Source organism: Erigeron canadensis, chromosome 3, assembly GCF_010389155.1.
Source record: "Erigeron canadensis isolate Cc75 chromosome 3, C_canadensis_v1, whole genome shotgun sequence".
NCBI classification, from domain to species: Eukaryota; Viridiplantae; Streptophyta; class Magnoliopsida; order Asterales; family Asteraceae; genus Erigeron; species Erigeron canadensis.
This window is the reverse complement of record NC_057763.1, coordinates 21,485,879-21,501,907: the sequence shown is the minus strand read 5'-3', so window position 1 is coordinate 21,501,907 and position 16,029 is coordinate 21,485,879. Positions and strand designations below refer to the sequence as shown.

Below are 16,029 nucleotides of genomic sequence, written 5' to 3'. Positions count from 1 at the left end.
AGGAAATAACAGGTTCATTAAATGCTCCTTAACTAGTGCACTAGGGACACTAGTTAGCAAATCCCATTAAAAATTAAAACAAAAAGTTAAAAAACAAATTTAGCAAGTTTTACAAAATAAAGGGTCTTTACATTAAAAATCACGAAACAATAAAATCCATGGCAAACAAACACCACCATTGGCCGCCGCGGGAAACCATTTAACAGATTTCTTGTGAAACAATTCGTAATAATTAATAATTGACAAATTAACAGTATTTATTAATAATATACATAATGGAGTTATTATCATTATTTTTTACTATTAATAAAACAAAAGCTACTTTGCTTTCTTCAATGGCTACTTAAGCGAAGCAACAACTGAAATATTATTCTTTTCCATCCATTTCAACTTCTGGGTATGTCTCATTTTCATTCTTTTACTTAAATTTATATATATACATATACATATTTATATACTTAAATTTATATGTATACATATGCATCTGTGGTGGGTATGTCTCATTTTCATTCTTTTACTTAAATTTATATATATACATATACATATTTATATACTTAAATTTATATGTATACATATGCATCTGTGGTGGGTATGAAGATTGACTATTAGAGGTCATTTATCATTGAAATCAATTGTTGTTTGACTTTTTTTTACTTTATTTTCTTTGATGGCGACAAATGTTTGTTGTTAGCTGTTAATAATTAAACGCCTATAAATTATTTTTGAAACATGTTTGTTTTTATTAAAGTGTTCAAATTTAAATGTGGATAAGGTAGATAAAGGATAACCATTGTGATACATAATCATATATATCATCATTCCATCCTATGTGGCTATGTAAGTCCATTTTACTTTATTTTTCAAATGATAAGTTAAAATGTAAGCTTTAATGTATCTACTTTGAAAAGATTTTTTTTTTTGGTAGTTTATCTACTGGTTTTTCATATATTTGATGTTTACATAGTTGTACACTCTGGAATATGTTGTATAGGATGTGTATGACTGAATTTTGTCGCGTACATATCACTTCGTTGTTACTTTTACTTTCTTGTATTCGTCTGTAAAAAAGTAAAAACATTTGATTGTCGATCAAATACTTCTTGTACGTATATGTTTGATCGAACGTTACCACTTTCGTCTCCAAAATGTAAAGTTAGCTTGTCGTAACTTAGTTGAAGCGACTAAGTAGACATATCGAGTCATGGTTGAAGAACGATTTATCCATTTCACTTTAATAAAAAGTGGACCTTTTTGATCTTGTAACCTTTAGTTTTATTTTTATAGATTTGAAGTATAAAAATGAGCCGACTTTTGAAAGTTTTACTGCATGTTTTGCCATTATTCTGTCTCATTTTTGTAATATACAGTGCAGGAGCTACTTGATTTCAAGGAACATAATCATCTAACTGATCTTGACATATCTTGTTGATTAAAAGAGAGTTGATATTTTGCGTTCAAATATGTCTATCTTGACAAAGCTGAAATGTATCACTGTGGATGTTACGGGGACTTTGATGGCTTATAAGGGAGAACTTGGTGATTATTATTGCATGGCTGCCAAATCCATAGGGCTTCCTTGCCCGGACTACAAACGGATGCATGATGGCTTTAAGATTGCATACACAGAAATGGCAAAGAAATATCCGTGTTTTGGGCATGCTGAGAAAATGCCCAACATTGTATGGTGGAAAACTTGTGTGAGAAATTCGTTTGTCCAGGTAAGATTTGCTACTCTGACATGAACTTTTTGGTTCTTGATTATCTTGTCTACCTATATCGTCTTGTCCAAGATAGTTAAAATCACAATTCATAGATGCTTTGATACTCCTAAATCCTAATATAGAAACACTGTTTGACTGTAAATTAAATGTGTGTAAAACACTATGCAGCTATGAAAACCCATTGAGAAAGGGTTTGAAATCATCTTAACTTTTCATATAAAAGTAGAATTTCTTGAACAAAATAGTGTCGTAGCACTTTTTGTAGGGAGCAAGTGTGTGGTGGGCCGTTATATTATGGAACTGTTCAAATGTGAGATAGTCCCCTGCCTTCAAACAATAACCTTCCGCAACTGTTGTGATAGTCCAAACTATCTCCATCAAAAGCACGCTCGCAGTACCAATTTCACACGTTGTCTTTTTTGTTTCTTTATACAATCCACCCAACTGGTCCCTGATTACCTCGAGATTGTAGAATATCTGCAACTTGTTAATAAAATGCTGCTAAGTTGCCCTAACTCAATGCCCAACCATTGTTATGACTGAAGCCACGGTCCATTCAATATCAGTAGCTTTACATTTAGATACCATATATTTCCTTAATGCTTTAATAGCCAGCATGTGGCATAAAAGACTAAAATCCAAATATGTTCAAAGAATTCCTACCCTGCTGACGATGGCCAAGGTAAGAAAACCAATTGATTTATGGGTCATCAGCAGAATGCCCATTGGTTCAAGTATCCCATTCCAGGCCTCCATATCTTTTTCACAATGCAAAAAATAAAAATAAAACATGATGCATCATTTGCTTACCCAAATCGGAAACCACCCATACAAAATCTTGCTCAAAGACAGTATATTTTTTGACACATCAGACCATGATTAGGTGAATTGAATAACAAAAGCTGCCACATAAAATGTACTCTATATATTTCTTTCTTTTCTTGAGGGGTGGGGGAGGGAAACAATAGTTCTGTACCTTGGTAACCACAGGAGTATCTCCTTGACTTATTCTGATTTTACAAAAGTTATCATTGAACATTAATCTGATCTCTGCTATTTCTTAATTATCTTGTCTGCCTTATCATGTAATCAAGTCTTCCTTCTATAATATCTATCCCATAACTCTGCCCTTCATCTCATTCCCTCTGTTACCACAAGTCAAAGTCAGATACTTTTTCAGTGTTGTTCAACTATAGTGCATAAACTCGAGGACATCTGTATTTAAAGATCATTCCTTCAATTAACTCATCATCCCACAGCTCAATGCCCTTATGAGTGAAACATGAAACCACTTATAACCGTACTACGCTTACGTGCTATTTTCTTCCTTTGGCTCCACAATTTCTCTCCAAAGTTTCACATCCTTTTTTGTTCGGATACTTTTGCGATAAAGCTCTATTATATTCTCCATGCTTGCAGCGTATAATTTCCCCCAAGATGCTTGATGATTGTTTTCAAATCCATTTTGCAATCAGCACTCTACTTTGAATCTGAGATTGCAGAGGCCCAAGGTTCTCTGTTTCTTTTAATTTTACCATCTGATCCCAGCGTATCATTTTGCTATCAACCCTTTATCGTCACCAAACCAGTGTAACAATTTCCTAAGTTCCCCCAGCTGGTTCACCCTTCTACATGCATGTCAATAATAGACAAGTCATAGGTAATTTATTCAGTACCAATTTAATTATAGTTACCCTTCCGACTCCTGAGTTCAATTTTGTCTTCAAAGACACTGGTATGGATCTATGCAATTTTAGTAGGGAGGTTTATATGAAAAAAACACTCAGTTGGTAATGGGACGTACATAATTTATCATGGGCGAGGTGAGTTCTAGAGGCAGCGAGGTCTACACATTACATGAAAGTGTGTTAAGTTGATTATGCATTATCTAATGGATCAGACAGGTAAATAAATAAGTTAATCTTAAAAAGAAGCATCTCAAAAGGTTGTTAATAGGTTGAGAATCACCCAAGTGTATTCAAAGGCTTAAAACCTACTAAGTTTTAGCTATTAGTTTTTACAATTACATTTGATACGTTTATGATATTAGGAGTATTTTTTCTGATAATATTATCTAAGTTGAGTAGTTCGTGTCATCAAGCTAATATTAGGTTTATCATCTGAGTTAAGTTATCAAAGAGACTCGTAACTATAAAATGTTAGTGTTAACTTTGTGACAATGTTACTGCCTCCATCCAAAAGGTTTTTGAAGTCTGGCATTTGACTGTTTGCCTTGTATTCTAAATACTATTTATTGATACTAGTCAAAGGTCTTGGGAGAAAACAGGTTATATTTAAATTGAGCGCTTATGAGAAATAGTATATGTTGCAGATTTTACAGAAATACTGGTAAATTATATTGTTTCATTTGACCAAAAAGTCGTCTTGTACCTTTATTTTTGCAATTATTTTGTGTTATATCAGTACATCTTTAAAACCCACCATCATCTCACTTTTATTTAGGCAGGATATGATTTTGATGAAGAGACATTTGAGAAGATCTTCAGGCGCATATACTCTACCTTTGGTTCATCTGCACCTTACACAGTCTTCCGCGATTCCCAACCATTCCTAAGATGGCTTCGTTCAGAGGGTGTGATTGTTGGGCTCGTTAGCAATGCTGAGTATAGATATCCAGATGTAATTCTTCCAGCTCTCGGCTTAAATGAGGTCAGTAGCTTCTTTTTAAACATGGCATTGAACAGTTAACTCCCTCTTCTTTTGGTCAAAACATACTATTAGAAACAAACACATTAAAATCAAATGCATCTGTTATAAAATATGACTATTGATAACACTTAAGTTTTGTTGTTCCACTGCACCAAGGTAATTGGGATTATGAGGATTGGGAAAAGTCTTTGTGCAGTCTTTCTTTTGTATCTTTAAAGAAAATACCTGACCTCAAAGGATTAACTCTACCCATTAGTAGAGAGTAAAAGTAGAAATATAGGCGTGTTAATGGATTCAGACAAAATAAGTAATATCCAGCTAAAAAAGAACCCGACAGGTAGGCTGGGGTCTGACCGAAACACTAATATTGCCATTGTCAAAAATCATGAAGTTTTAATAAATATTTAGTATGTCAAATATGATTACGAAAGTTCATTATGTTCATAAATAATTTAAGTTGTAAAGTAAAATGATCTAGGTAGTTCTTGTGCATTAAAGTACACTTTGGATGATTTTTAAGATAAAAAATCGAATTGACCTATCAGTTCATGAATGGGTCGAAATTGCCTCTTGCAACTTGAGAGGCTCATTCCGAAGGTCTTAGTTATATTATAGCATCGGAATATCAATTTATGATATCATCTTTTAAGTCAACAGACTCATCCAACATAAGTCCATTTCCTATATGTTGACATTATAAAACCTTTTGACATAAATGAATCAAAGTTGACATTTATGAACTTTTCTGCCCATTCTTGTAAATACTATAAATCTAAATTCAAAATGAGTTATGGCATTTGCGTTGTTTACAAATGACATGATACCTATGCTTGTCTTGACATTATGGCACTCAGGGATCTGAATGGGACTTTGGTGTTTTCTCGGGTCTGGTGGGTGTGGAAAAGCCCAACCCAAAAATATACCAAATTGCTTTAGAGAGGGCTGGAAATATAGCACCAGAAGAAACTTTGCACATTGGGGATAGCATGCGCAAAGACTATGCACCAGCCAAGAGTATTGGGATGCATGCAATTTTATTGGATAGGTTTAAAACTCCCGATGCCGAGGATTGGAAGAAATCCGGTGCTACTGTGCTGCCAGACCTGGTGGCGGCACGAGAGTGGTTGACTGCCGAGCCTTGACTTCTTGATATAATAGTATTTAGTTGTATGGTGGGAAGGGCAATGGTTTATGTCGGTCTCTTATTTATTCAGTGTAAATGCCTTTCCTTTGTAGTTTGTACTGATTTACTTAAATGAGAAGGCACACTTAAATGAGAAGGCACATTTCAGTAAATTTGACCTGCAATCATGATATCTGACTCATAGAATGCAAATTTTAATCTATTTATTCACTTGTTTTAACTCAGAATGAGTTCCTTCCAATAAAAAAAAAACTCAAGAGTGAGTTGTAGAGGTGAAACAACTCAGAATGAGTTCCTTACCTAGTGCATGCAATTTTACTAGGAAACATGTCAAATAGGTTGAAAATTACCAAACTGTATGCTCAATGTATAAAATCTCATAAATCAGTTGTAGCATTTTAGTAGTGTAACCTTTTCAGTTGAAATTAACTCATTGTAACTCATAACTGCTATCAACAAACCACCACCCATACAAAAGTAACCTGGTAAATAGTGCCAACGGTAGAAACAACACAAACAGATGCATACCCAGTATCTACAACTGGCAGATAAGTGAATGAACAAGTTGGACAAGATGGCTAGACCGAGCAGCCAGTCAAAATGCAAGAACTTAAGTTATGTTGCCAACCAATTTGATATAAATTTCATAAACAAAAGGTTATATAATAATATAAAGCTTACACCAAATCTTAACAACAATGATATGAATTACTGAATATAAAGATTTAACTAGGTTGTGCATACACTCGACTCGTTTGACCCTTCCTTTGTACAACAGTTTAAACCTGTTTTATAAATCATAACCCCATACGACTCATTTGCAAATTGTTCAAGTTTAACACATCCAATGATCCCCTGCCCCTAAAAAAATGATGGAGCAGGTAGGTAGTTGGCAGAGAAATAAACTGCAATATATCAATTAACGTAACTTCGGAAACCAATTGATGTGAATATTTTAGGAACATGCATTCATCAATATTTAAAATCATTTGATTAACCACAAAACTTGACAAGTGAGGGCTCGTTATAGATATCGCAGTGAGATTAGATTAGCTAATAGCTTGCCGACACCAGGCCTTGGAAGCTTAAACTTTTAAACATCGAAACAGGAACTTAACAATATGTTTTTGCCACCAGAGTAACATAATTAAGATTCAACCATACAAATTAAAAACATCATCCAAAACATGCAAGTCTATTACCAACAATACAAAGTCGAATTAAGCCATACAGCAAATCAACTACGCTTCTGCAGCAGGCTGGGTGACACCATATTTGACCAACATCTTACTCAGAGCATCGGGTGTGCAAACCTGGTACTTAACCTTCCCTGTGGATGACAAGAAAACTTCAGCCAGTTCAAGTTTATCAGAAGTAAGACTGGTACTATCCATTGTCTTGCTAAGAACTTTAAGTGCCAACTGCACAGCCTCTTCTCTACTGATATCATCCTTGTAGTCCTGCTTTAGCATCGACTGGGCTGCTTGATTGTTTGCACCAATAGCAGCTGCCTTCCAGCCACCGTAATTGCCACTCGGGTCACTCATGTAAAGCTGGAACCCATAGTTCTTATCCCACCCAGCAAATAAAAATGAGACCCCAAAGGGACGGAGACCACCAAATTGGGTGTAGCCTTGTTTAGTGTCACAAAGGGACTGAACCAGTTGCTCAACGGGCATTGGTTCTTGGTATGAGAAAGTGTAGCGTTGAGCTTGCACACGGGCTGTGTTGATGAGGATGTTGGCATCTGACATGATACCGGCTACAGCAGCGGCTACATGATCGTCAATCTTGTACATTTTCTCAGTTGAGGTTGAGGTTTGGAGGAGCTTTGAAGTGACTTTTTTCTCGCCAACCAAGACTACTCCGTCTTTTGAGAGGATCCCAATGGCAGATCCTGCGTTTCCAATGGCCTCCATTGCATACTCAACCTGGTAGAGACGGCCTTCAGGAGAGAAGATAGTTGTACGACTATCATATCTTCTAGACATCTACAAACAGTGGCCCATCAAATACAATGTTGTCAAACTTACAAGCAGATTTTGATTTCAACAATTTAGAAACAATGCAAAAGTGTAACGAAGTGCAGACATTTATTTTTATAGAAACTTGATCCATTTAGTCAAAAATGGGCAGATTCAGGTTACTTTAAATCGTTTATAATAGGTCAGACACGTATAAATCAGTAGCTTAATAGGAAACAGCACAGTATCAGTTGCATAAAACCTTCTAAACCCGACCCGGTCTGTATTGACAGTTCCATCATTTTGCTACCTCCAAGGTCATGCAGATTGCAGACTGATGATGCCGGGGACTTGCGGTGGCCAATTTGGCAGCCAGCCCTTCCCCGGTCTTCAAAAACATAACCTAATCCGGCCTCCCTCCTTGGGTGGGGGGTGGGTAATGATCACTCCCCAAGCCCTAATGGACGAGGGACTGATTCAAAAAACAATGATTAGTTTTTAAGGTTATTAATTTGAAGAGCTGGTAATGGAACCCCTAAGTGAATTTGATGTTCAGATCAAATGTTCCAAGATGTTGTTATCAAAAACTAATAACTCTAGAAGCTCTTTTGTCTTACAGCTTCAATATTTAATAAAATATGTTGGAAGACATTTGCAGGTCGATATGAATATAGAAACAAAGGTATGGCAACTTTGAATCCCAATTTGTATAAAAACCAGTCATAACAAAGCCAAACAAATGACGAAACACATATTAATATCTCGTCCATGTAATACAGCTGATTGAGTTTCCACTTTCCAATTTAGACAAGACTGCCCACAAATGGCATGACCACTGAATTACTACTCAAATTACTACTAGTTTAAGAGAAAACAACATCACTCTTCAGTCATCTTTTTTTCCCAAGAGCTGGTAAAACAAACTAGTAAACTACAAGTGAAAGGACTTTATGAAGCTTCTAAACTGTGTTTACAGTAAGAAATCAAGAATCTTGAAAATCGAAAGCTATAACAGACTAATTTTCGCAAGTCGTTTCTTTAGCGTTAATACCTATGTATGCAAACCTACTTTTTAAGTCACTATTGTTCAAACAACAATAAGTTTTCTAACTATAAATATGTTGAAAAGAAAACAACTTTACACATATATGCAAATATGCTTAAACTATCCACCATATTATGATACTAAGGAAACGACAACGTGAGTCAAGACTAAAACTTTAGTTAGTTGATTGAATCCATAACGAGTAAACCAATTTACTTAAATTTAAGTAGAATCTATTTTGTTTCAAACATTTCAAAACCGAAAGGAAGTATATAATTATATATGAACCCAGCAATCTTGTAGATATAAAAAAAAAACCAACAATCTTGTAGAAAAACAAACATAAAACTAAAAATAAAAAATAAAAAAAAAAGATATATATTTTGAATTTCCTAGATACATAATTTCAGAAACAATAAAGCAATCTAACTAATCTAATTTAATTTAATCAAACATTATATGTAAATCTAAATTAAACTAAGCAACACCAAAAACAACAATTACCAAATAATATATATATCCATATATAAATAATAGTATAAGGCTAAGATTAAACAATAGCCAAACAGATTCAGCAAAAAAAATTTATAATGATAATAATCAGGGTTTCAATTTCAGGAAAAAAAAAATAATAATAACAATATATATAATATAAAATGATGAGATTGAGAATGAGAATGAGAAGTGACCTTTGATTAATTAAGATCTTTCAACTGCAAAAAATCGGAGTGAAAAATATATATATATAAATTACACAGTCTCGCTGCTTTAATTCTTCCCCAAGCTTTCTTCTTGTTTTTATTTATTTTTCAGGTGAGGCCGACATAGATAATGCAGTTGCATTGGGCTTTTTGTTGTTCGAGTTATGGGCCGAGACTATTCACATTTGGGCCTGGGTTTTGCAAGAAACTAATAAGAAAAGGTTGGGCCTTCGCTCGACCGGGATTTCAATTTGGAACCCAAACTTACTACATGTCGACAGTCGACATATTAATGGATATTTTTTAAGTTTTAGTTGTATATATTTAAAAAATTATAATTAATTCATATCTGATATTTTGTGATACCTAAGTTTCACCATTTGGAATATCCAACTTGTGACAAAAAAAAAAAAAAAAGTTTGATTGTTGTAGGACATCACTGACAGTTATTTTGACATCAATCATTGTTTATGTCACAAAAATGACCCCGAAAAGTTCATTAACAAACACAATACAACACTGCAATAGACCTTGGTTTGAACACGAGACTTATGATTGGTCTATGATCAATTGGTAAAACATGTCATATCAGACACCGTTAATATAGCATAAGAATTAAAACTTGTATATTAGAGGAAGTTTTTTACTAGCTTCTTCTAAAACCTACCCAATATCTTTTCGATTTCAAATATAAATATAATTTATTCTTTTTGTACTCATATATATTAAATTCAATTGTTGTTCTTGTAGTACTTATGACTTCGATTAATCTGTAGTAGTTGTAACTTACAATATAGATTTAATAGATTTAAGTAATGATAAGATGTGAGTGAAAGCACGTAAATATATAGATAGGTGTACCTTACATATATACAAAATACAAAACAAATAAATAAAAGTGGGTAAGGGCAACTATCCTTGTTTATGATGTCGGCTCTAGCAAGCAAACCATTGTTATACGGATTCCATTCTTTCATCCCAAAACGAACTTTTATGGGTCCCAATTTATCTATCTTTTAGTTAGTCTTGTACAAAACAAACAATAACGGGAAAGCAAGTGATTATAATTATGTTTGATATCTTTAATAATAATTACATAATAACAATAATTATAATAGCAATAATATTAATAAATAATAAATTTGTTCCTGTACGTATTGCATTTTACTTTTACATCATCCAACATATATTTTTTGTTATGGTGATGGTCAAATGGATAAGTTAATTATTACATAAATATAATCGTTATTGTATCATATTATCATAGGAGTGATAAGAAGTCACACAAAAGACAAAACATAACAAAAATTAAAGTACAACATTAAATAGAGGTTTTAAAGGTTAAATTCCTGGCTATATAATTTAATTATCACGTCAGGGAAATCATTTTCACTTTCGGTTGTAACACATTTTTAATTTAATATAATTTTACACACACAAAAGCGTGACAATCTTTTATAATTTATTCACGTTAACTAAAAAATATGAATAAGTGTAATATTATTTGTCGTGAGTCATACAATGAGTACAAAGATAACTATTTTTTTGCTTTTTATTTTAAAAAAAGGTTCATAACAGAAAGGGTTTAGTATTTGTGAATGTAACTAACTATGAACGAATGTCTATAGTGTAAAAAACTAAAATTGAGTTCATTGTATGTAAAAAAATTTTAAATCTTGTGTATTATATGTATGTATCTGACAAATCAAAAACTTATAAGACCTGAATATATAAAATGCACATGATTCGAAAGTTCATTACTTACGTTTAACACAATTTTAAATTTTTCACACTAGAGACATTCATACATAGTTAAATACATTCACTCACTGATATTAAATCTTAACAAAAGAAAGTTCTAACATTAAAAATAAAGATATTTTTATATACATATAATAACAAACATTACAATTATCTAACTTATTTTCTATTTTCAAATATAATACTTCAAAATAAAATGTTTCTTCGCCTCTTCTATTATTTCACGAGACAATACATGATCTCTCTTTGAGCACATCGATTATGTTTTAATTTCTTATACGAAATAATAAGTTGTTCACTTTGATATATATATAGTTGGATAACAAACAAGATACACGTAAAACATGTGAGCATCACATTTACGTGCCTAGCGGATTGTGTATAATCAATTAGGATACGTACGCACATACACCTGTTGAGAACTCTGATAATCATTGAAAAACCAATATATATATATATATATATATATCATTCTTAACACTTTCAAAATTTTGTTGTGTTTTCAAGAATACGGATATTAACTTGTAATGTTTATTGGGTTAATTACGAAAATGGTATCTGAACTATCCACCATATTACACAAATCATATACAGGGTTTATTAATTACGTCTGTCATACCCAAACTTACCATTTTTCCACTCGGACTATACTGGACCAAACATCTGTTAGTTGTGCTGTTAAGCGCCCCATGTGCCGTGCACATGAGGGGTATTTTCGTCATTTTGCATGCTCTATTTGATGTACAGGTATGTAATCTTTAATTTTTACAATACTTCAGGTATCATTTTTGTAATCTGCCCTAATTATTTATACTTTACTTTATAAAATTATATTTTATCAATTAGTATTGTTATAGCTAATTAAAAATATTATTGTTAATGATTGGTATATAGTAATAAATTATAATTTTATATATATTTATTAATATTTTATGAAAATTTTTATTGTTTTAAAATATAACATTTTATTTTTATAAAAAAATATTATTAGTCTATAAAAGATATTATTTTTCTAATATTTCTATTTTATTTAAAACTATTACATGTTGAATTATATATATATATATATATATATATATAATGATCTTGATAAATATGTATTTTAATATTTATTTTTTTCTTTTAAAAAAAGGTAAATTAAAAGGAATGTTTTAATCTCTTGTATCGCATTAGTACTTACACAACCATCATACAATAGGTTTTTTTTTTTTTAAATAAATAAATAAGAAAATATGCATTTATCAAAATATTCATGATCTACAATTCAATATATTTATAGTTTTCAATAAAATACAATTTTTTTATAAAAATTAATAACTTTTATAGAATAGAAATAATCTTTTTCAAGTATTTCATAAACTAATAGTAAATATTTTTAAAGAAATAAATATTTATAAAATACTAATATATTTTTATAAATTTATAATATATTACTAAATAGTAAAAATATTAATTTTGTTTAAATAATACTAATTGATAAAATATTGTTTTAAACTAAAATATTAATAATAAGGGTAAATTACAAAAATGATACAAGAAGTATAATGAAAATTACAGATTTCATACCTGTACATGGGAGTACTTAACAACACAACTAATGGACGTTTGGTCCAGGTATGGTCCGAGTAGAAAAATGATAAGTTTGGGTATGACAGACGTAATTAATAAACCCTAGGTATGATTTGTGCAATATGGTGGATAGTTCAGATACCATATTTGTAAATAACCCAATGTTTTTAATATCAGACCGAAATGATACTTGAACAATTTCCAGCGGTCGATGATTTTTCAAAAGCATTTAAATTTTGATATATGAGTAACTTAAATGTAAAAATAAGACACCTGGTGGCAAAAATAACTTTCATAGATCAACACTGGACGAAGTCATCCTTGGTTTTACCTCAGAACACGGGGTTTGACTCTCTGGAGTGACTTGTTCTAAGGGTTTTTGCTTTGAATCATTGTGCAACGGCTTATAATTAAGATCTCGTAGTCTAGAGTACGTGAATAGATTCACGATTGCATGGTGAGGTGACTTCTAATGTCAAATACCGCCAACTTATTGTTTAAAAAAATGCTAAAAAAAGTCATTTATCAATTTGTAAAAACATAGAATAGACTCGTTTTGTAAAACATTAATGGATGGAAGAAATTGAAAATTTATCATATATATATTTTTTTAAAGGTGCAGATTTGGTCTAGACTACGTTAGCTATAATCCAAAAACATGATAAGGGAAAACTTTGACTTTTTAGAACTAGAGTCTACGCCTTTCAAATCTAACCACTAATGGAAGGAATTCTTTACTATTGACCTATGCAATGGTGAAAATCTATCATATAGATATGAGAGATCCGTGTTAGTTGTAGCCAGTAGCCACACACGGATTTGGCATTGTATGATGATTTTGCTTCTACCGTTAATTAAAATGCTTTCCGTTTATAATGCTGAGAACAACAAAGAAATTATGATGACTTTATTCATAGTGCATGTGCCATAATGACGAAGATGTTATGTTTGGCCCAATTGGATACAAAATAAAGCCAAGGTTAGGTTTAGTTTGTATACGTCATAAACCTATCATAAGCTAGTTTGAGGAATTGATATATCTTCAAATAAATTAGCCTAATAATCTTTTTAACAATTAAATCATGACACTTGTTAAAATCAATGGATGGAATTAAAAAAGAAAATGAGTGAATTACACTTGTGATGTTTTAAAGTTGTTAGAATGATTATTAAGCTATTTATTAAAAGATTATATCATTAATTCTCCGTTAGTTTGTATACAATATGCATGTTTAACTATTTGTGAAAGTATAAAGTTTTGCTCTACCAGCAACTCTTCTTTTGTTTCTTTTGGTACCATGAATTGACGATGATGATTTTAGTACTTGATTTTGGATGAATCTTGGTCTGTATCTTGTGTTTCATATCTGCGATTATAACGGAAGAAAAAAAGAAAAGAAAAGAGTGTTTTTTATCTGTGCTCTTTTTCTTTGCTTACTACTGACTTATCGAGAGAGAAATAGAGGAGCGCAAAATTGAGTTTTTGGTTTTTTCATTTGCAAATGATAAAAGATAATTATTTGTAGATTTTTTTGTTTTAATTGATTAATATAATATAGAGTAATTGATAACACATTATTAACACAATTGGTGAAGAATATGGTGACATGTAGATATGCACTAGTATAAAAACCAACGATTTTACCTTTATTGAAAACTTCGACATTTTAATGACGTAGCATTTCATGTTGATGGTTGATGAAAGTCTAACGTTTAAAAACTAACGATTTTACCTTTATTACAAACTTTTGAAAACTATACTTTTTTAATAGTCAAAACCTAATTAGGTCTCTTCAATTTTAAATTTTAAGTAAAAAGTGTTATTTTTTAATGGATTTTTCTTAAAATAAATAATACGTATATCATTTCTAATATTATGTATACAGCTCTAAACAAATTGAGCAAACAAAAATGATGTCTTTTCATATGTGTTCCTTTAAGTTTAGTGAACACTTTCTAATTAAAAGAATGATAGAAATGAAAGTGTGTCTACGTCCGTTCGTTAAAAAAGTGGCATACTTGTTGATTTATGTTGATGAGAGAACCAACGAATACAAGGACATAACATCAAGGATATAACATATAATCAATGTGATCCATTTCGATATTATTGTACAATATAAGAAAATGATTAGTATTTTATCTTATCTTAATTTTAATATATACTATAAAACAGTTGAACTAATGACTTATTAACCAATCAGATCACTCAATTTCATCAAATCGATTCTCGCTTGTGTCATCACTTAGATTAACTATAAATTAAAAATCTTAATAATCATTAACCAAATACATTATTACATTAGTTTTATATTAATTTGTATAAAAAGTCTCATTAATTTACACTTTTTTGTTTTCCATCAGTAATTTACATTTTTTAGCCCAGAATACCTAATTTATTTTTATTTAGCCATCAACTTGAGAGAATTTTTTTTTAAAAGTTACAAAAAGTATTTATATTTAATTTTTTTAAATTAAAATTGTCACTCAAATCAAAAGTCCTAATTGTTATCAAAAAATAAAAAAAAAACAATTTTTAGATAAACACAACTATAATTCTAGACAAATACAACTATAATTTTTGTTATTTTAAAGAAAAATTATCGACTTTAATCTTTTATAAAAAAAACCCAATTTAGATAAATATAAATATTAAAATAAATGTCTGATCTCTATTAACTATTAAAAAAACAATCTATATTATATTATATAACTATTTATATATCTTTATACAAAGTCCAAAAAGACAACCGACTTAACTTCAATTGAACAATCACAACTCTTAATTTATCTAATTTAATTAAATTAACACATGTGATAATACAATTTACACTTTTTTGTTTTTCATCGTCGATTTACACTTTTAAACCTTTTTTTTAAATAATAAATTTATTAAAATATAATACATAAAGTTTAAAACTCATGTTTCTCCCAAATATCCAACGAATTATACAATAAAATATATCTTTTTAATAAAAATAAAAAACAACTTTACTTTCAATTAGTATTCATCTGACTATAATCATTTTGATATATACTAAATGGTAACTGACCTAATTTCAATTGATCAATGACAGTCCTCAGTTTCTCAAAATTAAATAAATCAACACATGTCAAGATTAATTTACGCTTTTTGGTTTTTCCATCATCAATTTACACTTTAATTAATGCAATTTAAAAATAATCAATTTACACTTTTTGGTTTTTCAGAACCAATTTACACTTTAACACAGTTTAAAAATAACTAACTTACACTTTTTAATTTTTCTATCACCAATTTACACTTTAACCCAATTTAGATATAATTAATATTTTATTGCAAAATGTCTATCCAATAACAAAATATAGCTAATTGTGATATTGTTATTAGTAATTGTAATCGGAATATAATTAGGATAATCATTGTTGTTATTAGTAATTTAAATCAAAATATATTTAGAATACAAATTCTTTT

At 30.6% G+C, this 16,029-nt stretch overlaps 2 protein-coding genes across 4 annotated transcripts; one reads left to right on the top strand and one right to left on the bottom strand.

Moving 5' to 3' along the window:
* The first annotated feature begins 299 nt into the window (after positions 1–299).
* LOC122592746 (haloacid dehalogenase-like hydrolase domain-containing protein 3) lies at positions 300–5,687 on the top strand. Of its 3 annotated transcripts, none has more exons than XM_043765039.1 (4): positions 300–397; positions 1,368–1,718; positions 4,185–4,391; positions 5,246–5,687. In XM_043765039.1, exons 2-4 carry the CDS (start codon positions 1,461–1,463, stop codon positions 5,531–5,533), a joined length of 753 nt encoding a protein of 250 aa, XP_043620974.1. In that variant the 5' UTR covers positions 300–397; positions 1,368–1,460; the 3' UTR covers positions 5,534–5,687. The 3 variants fall into 3 exon arrangements, with proteins under 3 accessions (XP_043620974.1, XP_043620976.1, XP_043620975.1); XM_043765041.1 differs by having other exon boundaries at positions 319–397; positions 1,373–1,718; XM_043765040.1 differs by lacking the exon at positions 300–397 and adding an exon at positions 765–837.
* A 925-nt stretch (positions 5,688–6,612) lies between these two features.
* On the bottom strand, positions 6,613–9,344 carry LOC122593959 (proteasome subunit alpha type-4). The gene is made up of 2 exons (XM_043766435.1): positions 9,234–9,344; positions 6,613–7,526 (listed from the first exon to the last, which is right to left on the bottom strand). The coding sequence occupies exon 2, from the start codon at positions 7,524–7,526 to the stop codon at positions 6,777–6,779; it is 750 nt and encodes a 249-aa protein (XP_043622370.1). The 5' UTR covers positions 9,234–9,344; the 3' UTR covers positions 6,613–6,776.
* Positions 9,345–16,029: the final 6,685 nt, after the last annotated feature.

Bases quoted from the DNA above. Each gene is read 5' to 3' on its own strand.
- LOC122592746 (XM_043765039.1), top strand. From the start codon at position 1,461: ATGTCTATCTTGACAAAGCTGAAATGTATCACTGTGGATGTTACGGGG. The intron at 1,719-4,184 runs GTAAGATTTGCT...ACTTTTATTTAG, and splicing joins TGAGAAATTCGTTTGTCCAG to GCAGGATATGATTTTGATGA. The intron at 4,392-5,245 runs GTCAGTAGCTTC...TATGGCACTCAG, and splicing joins CAGCTCTCGGCTTAAATGAG to GGATCTGAATGGGACTTTGG.
- LOC122593959 (XM_043766435.1), bottom strand. From the start codon at position 7,526: ATGTCTAGAAGATATGATAGTCGTACAACTATCTTCTCTCCTGAAGGC.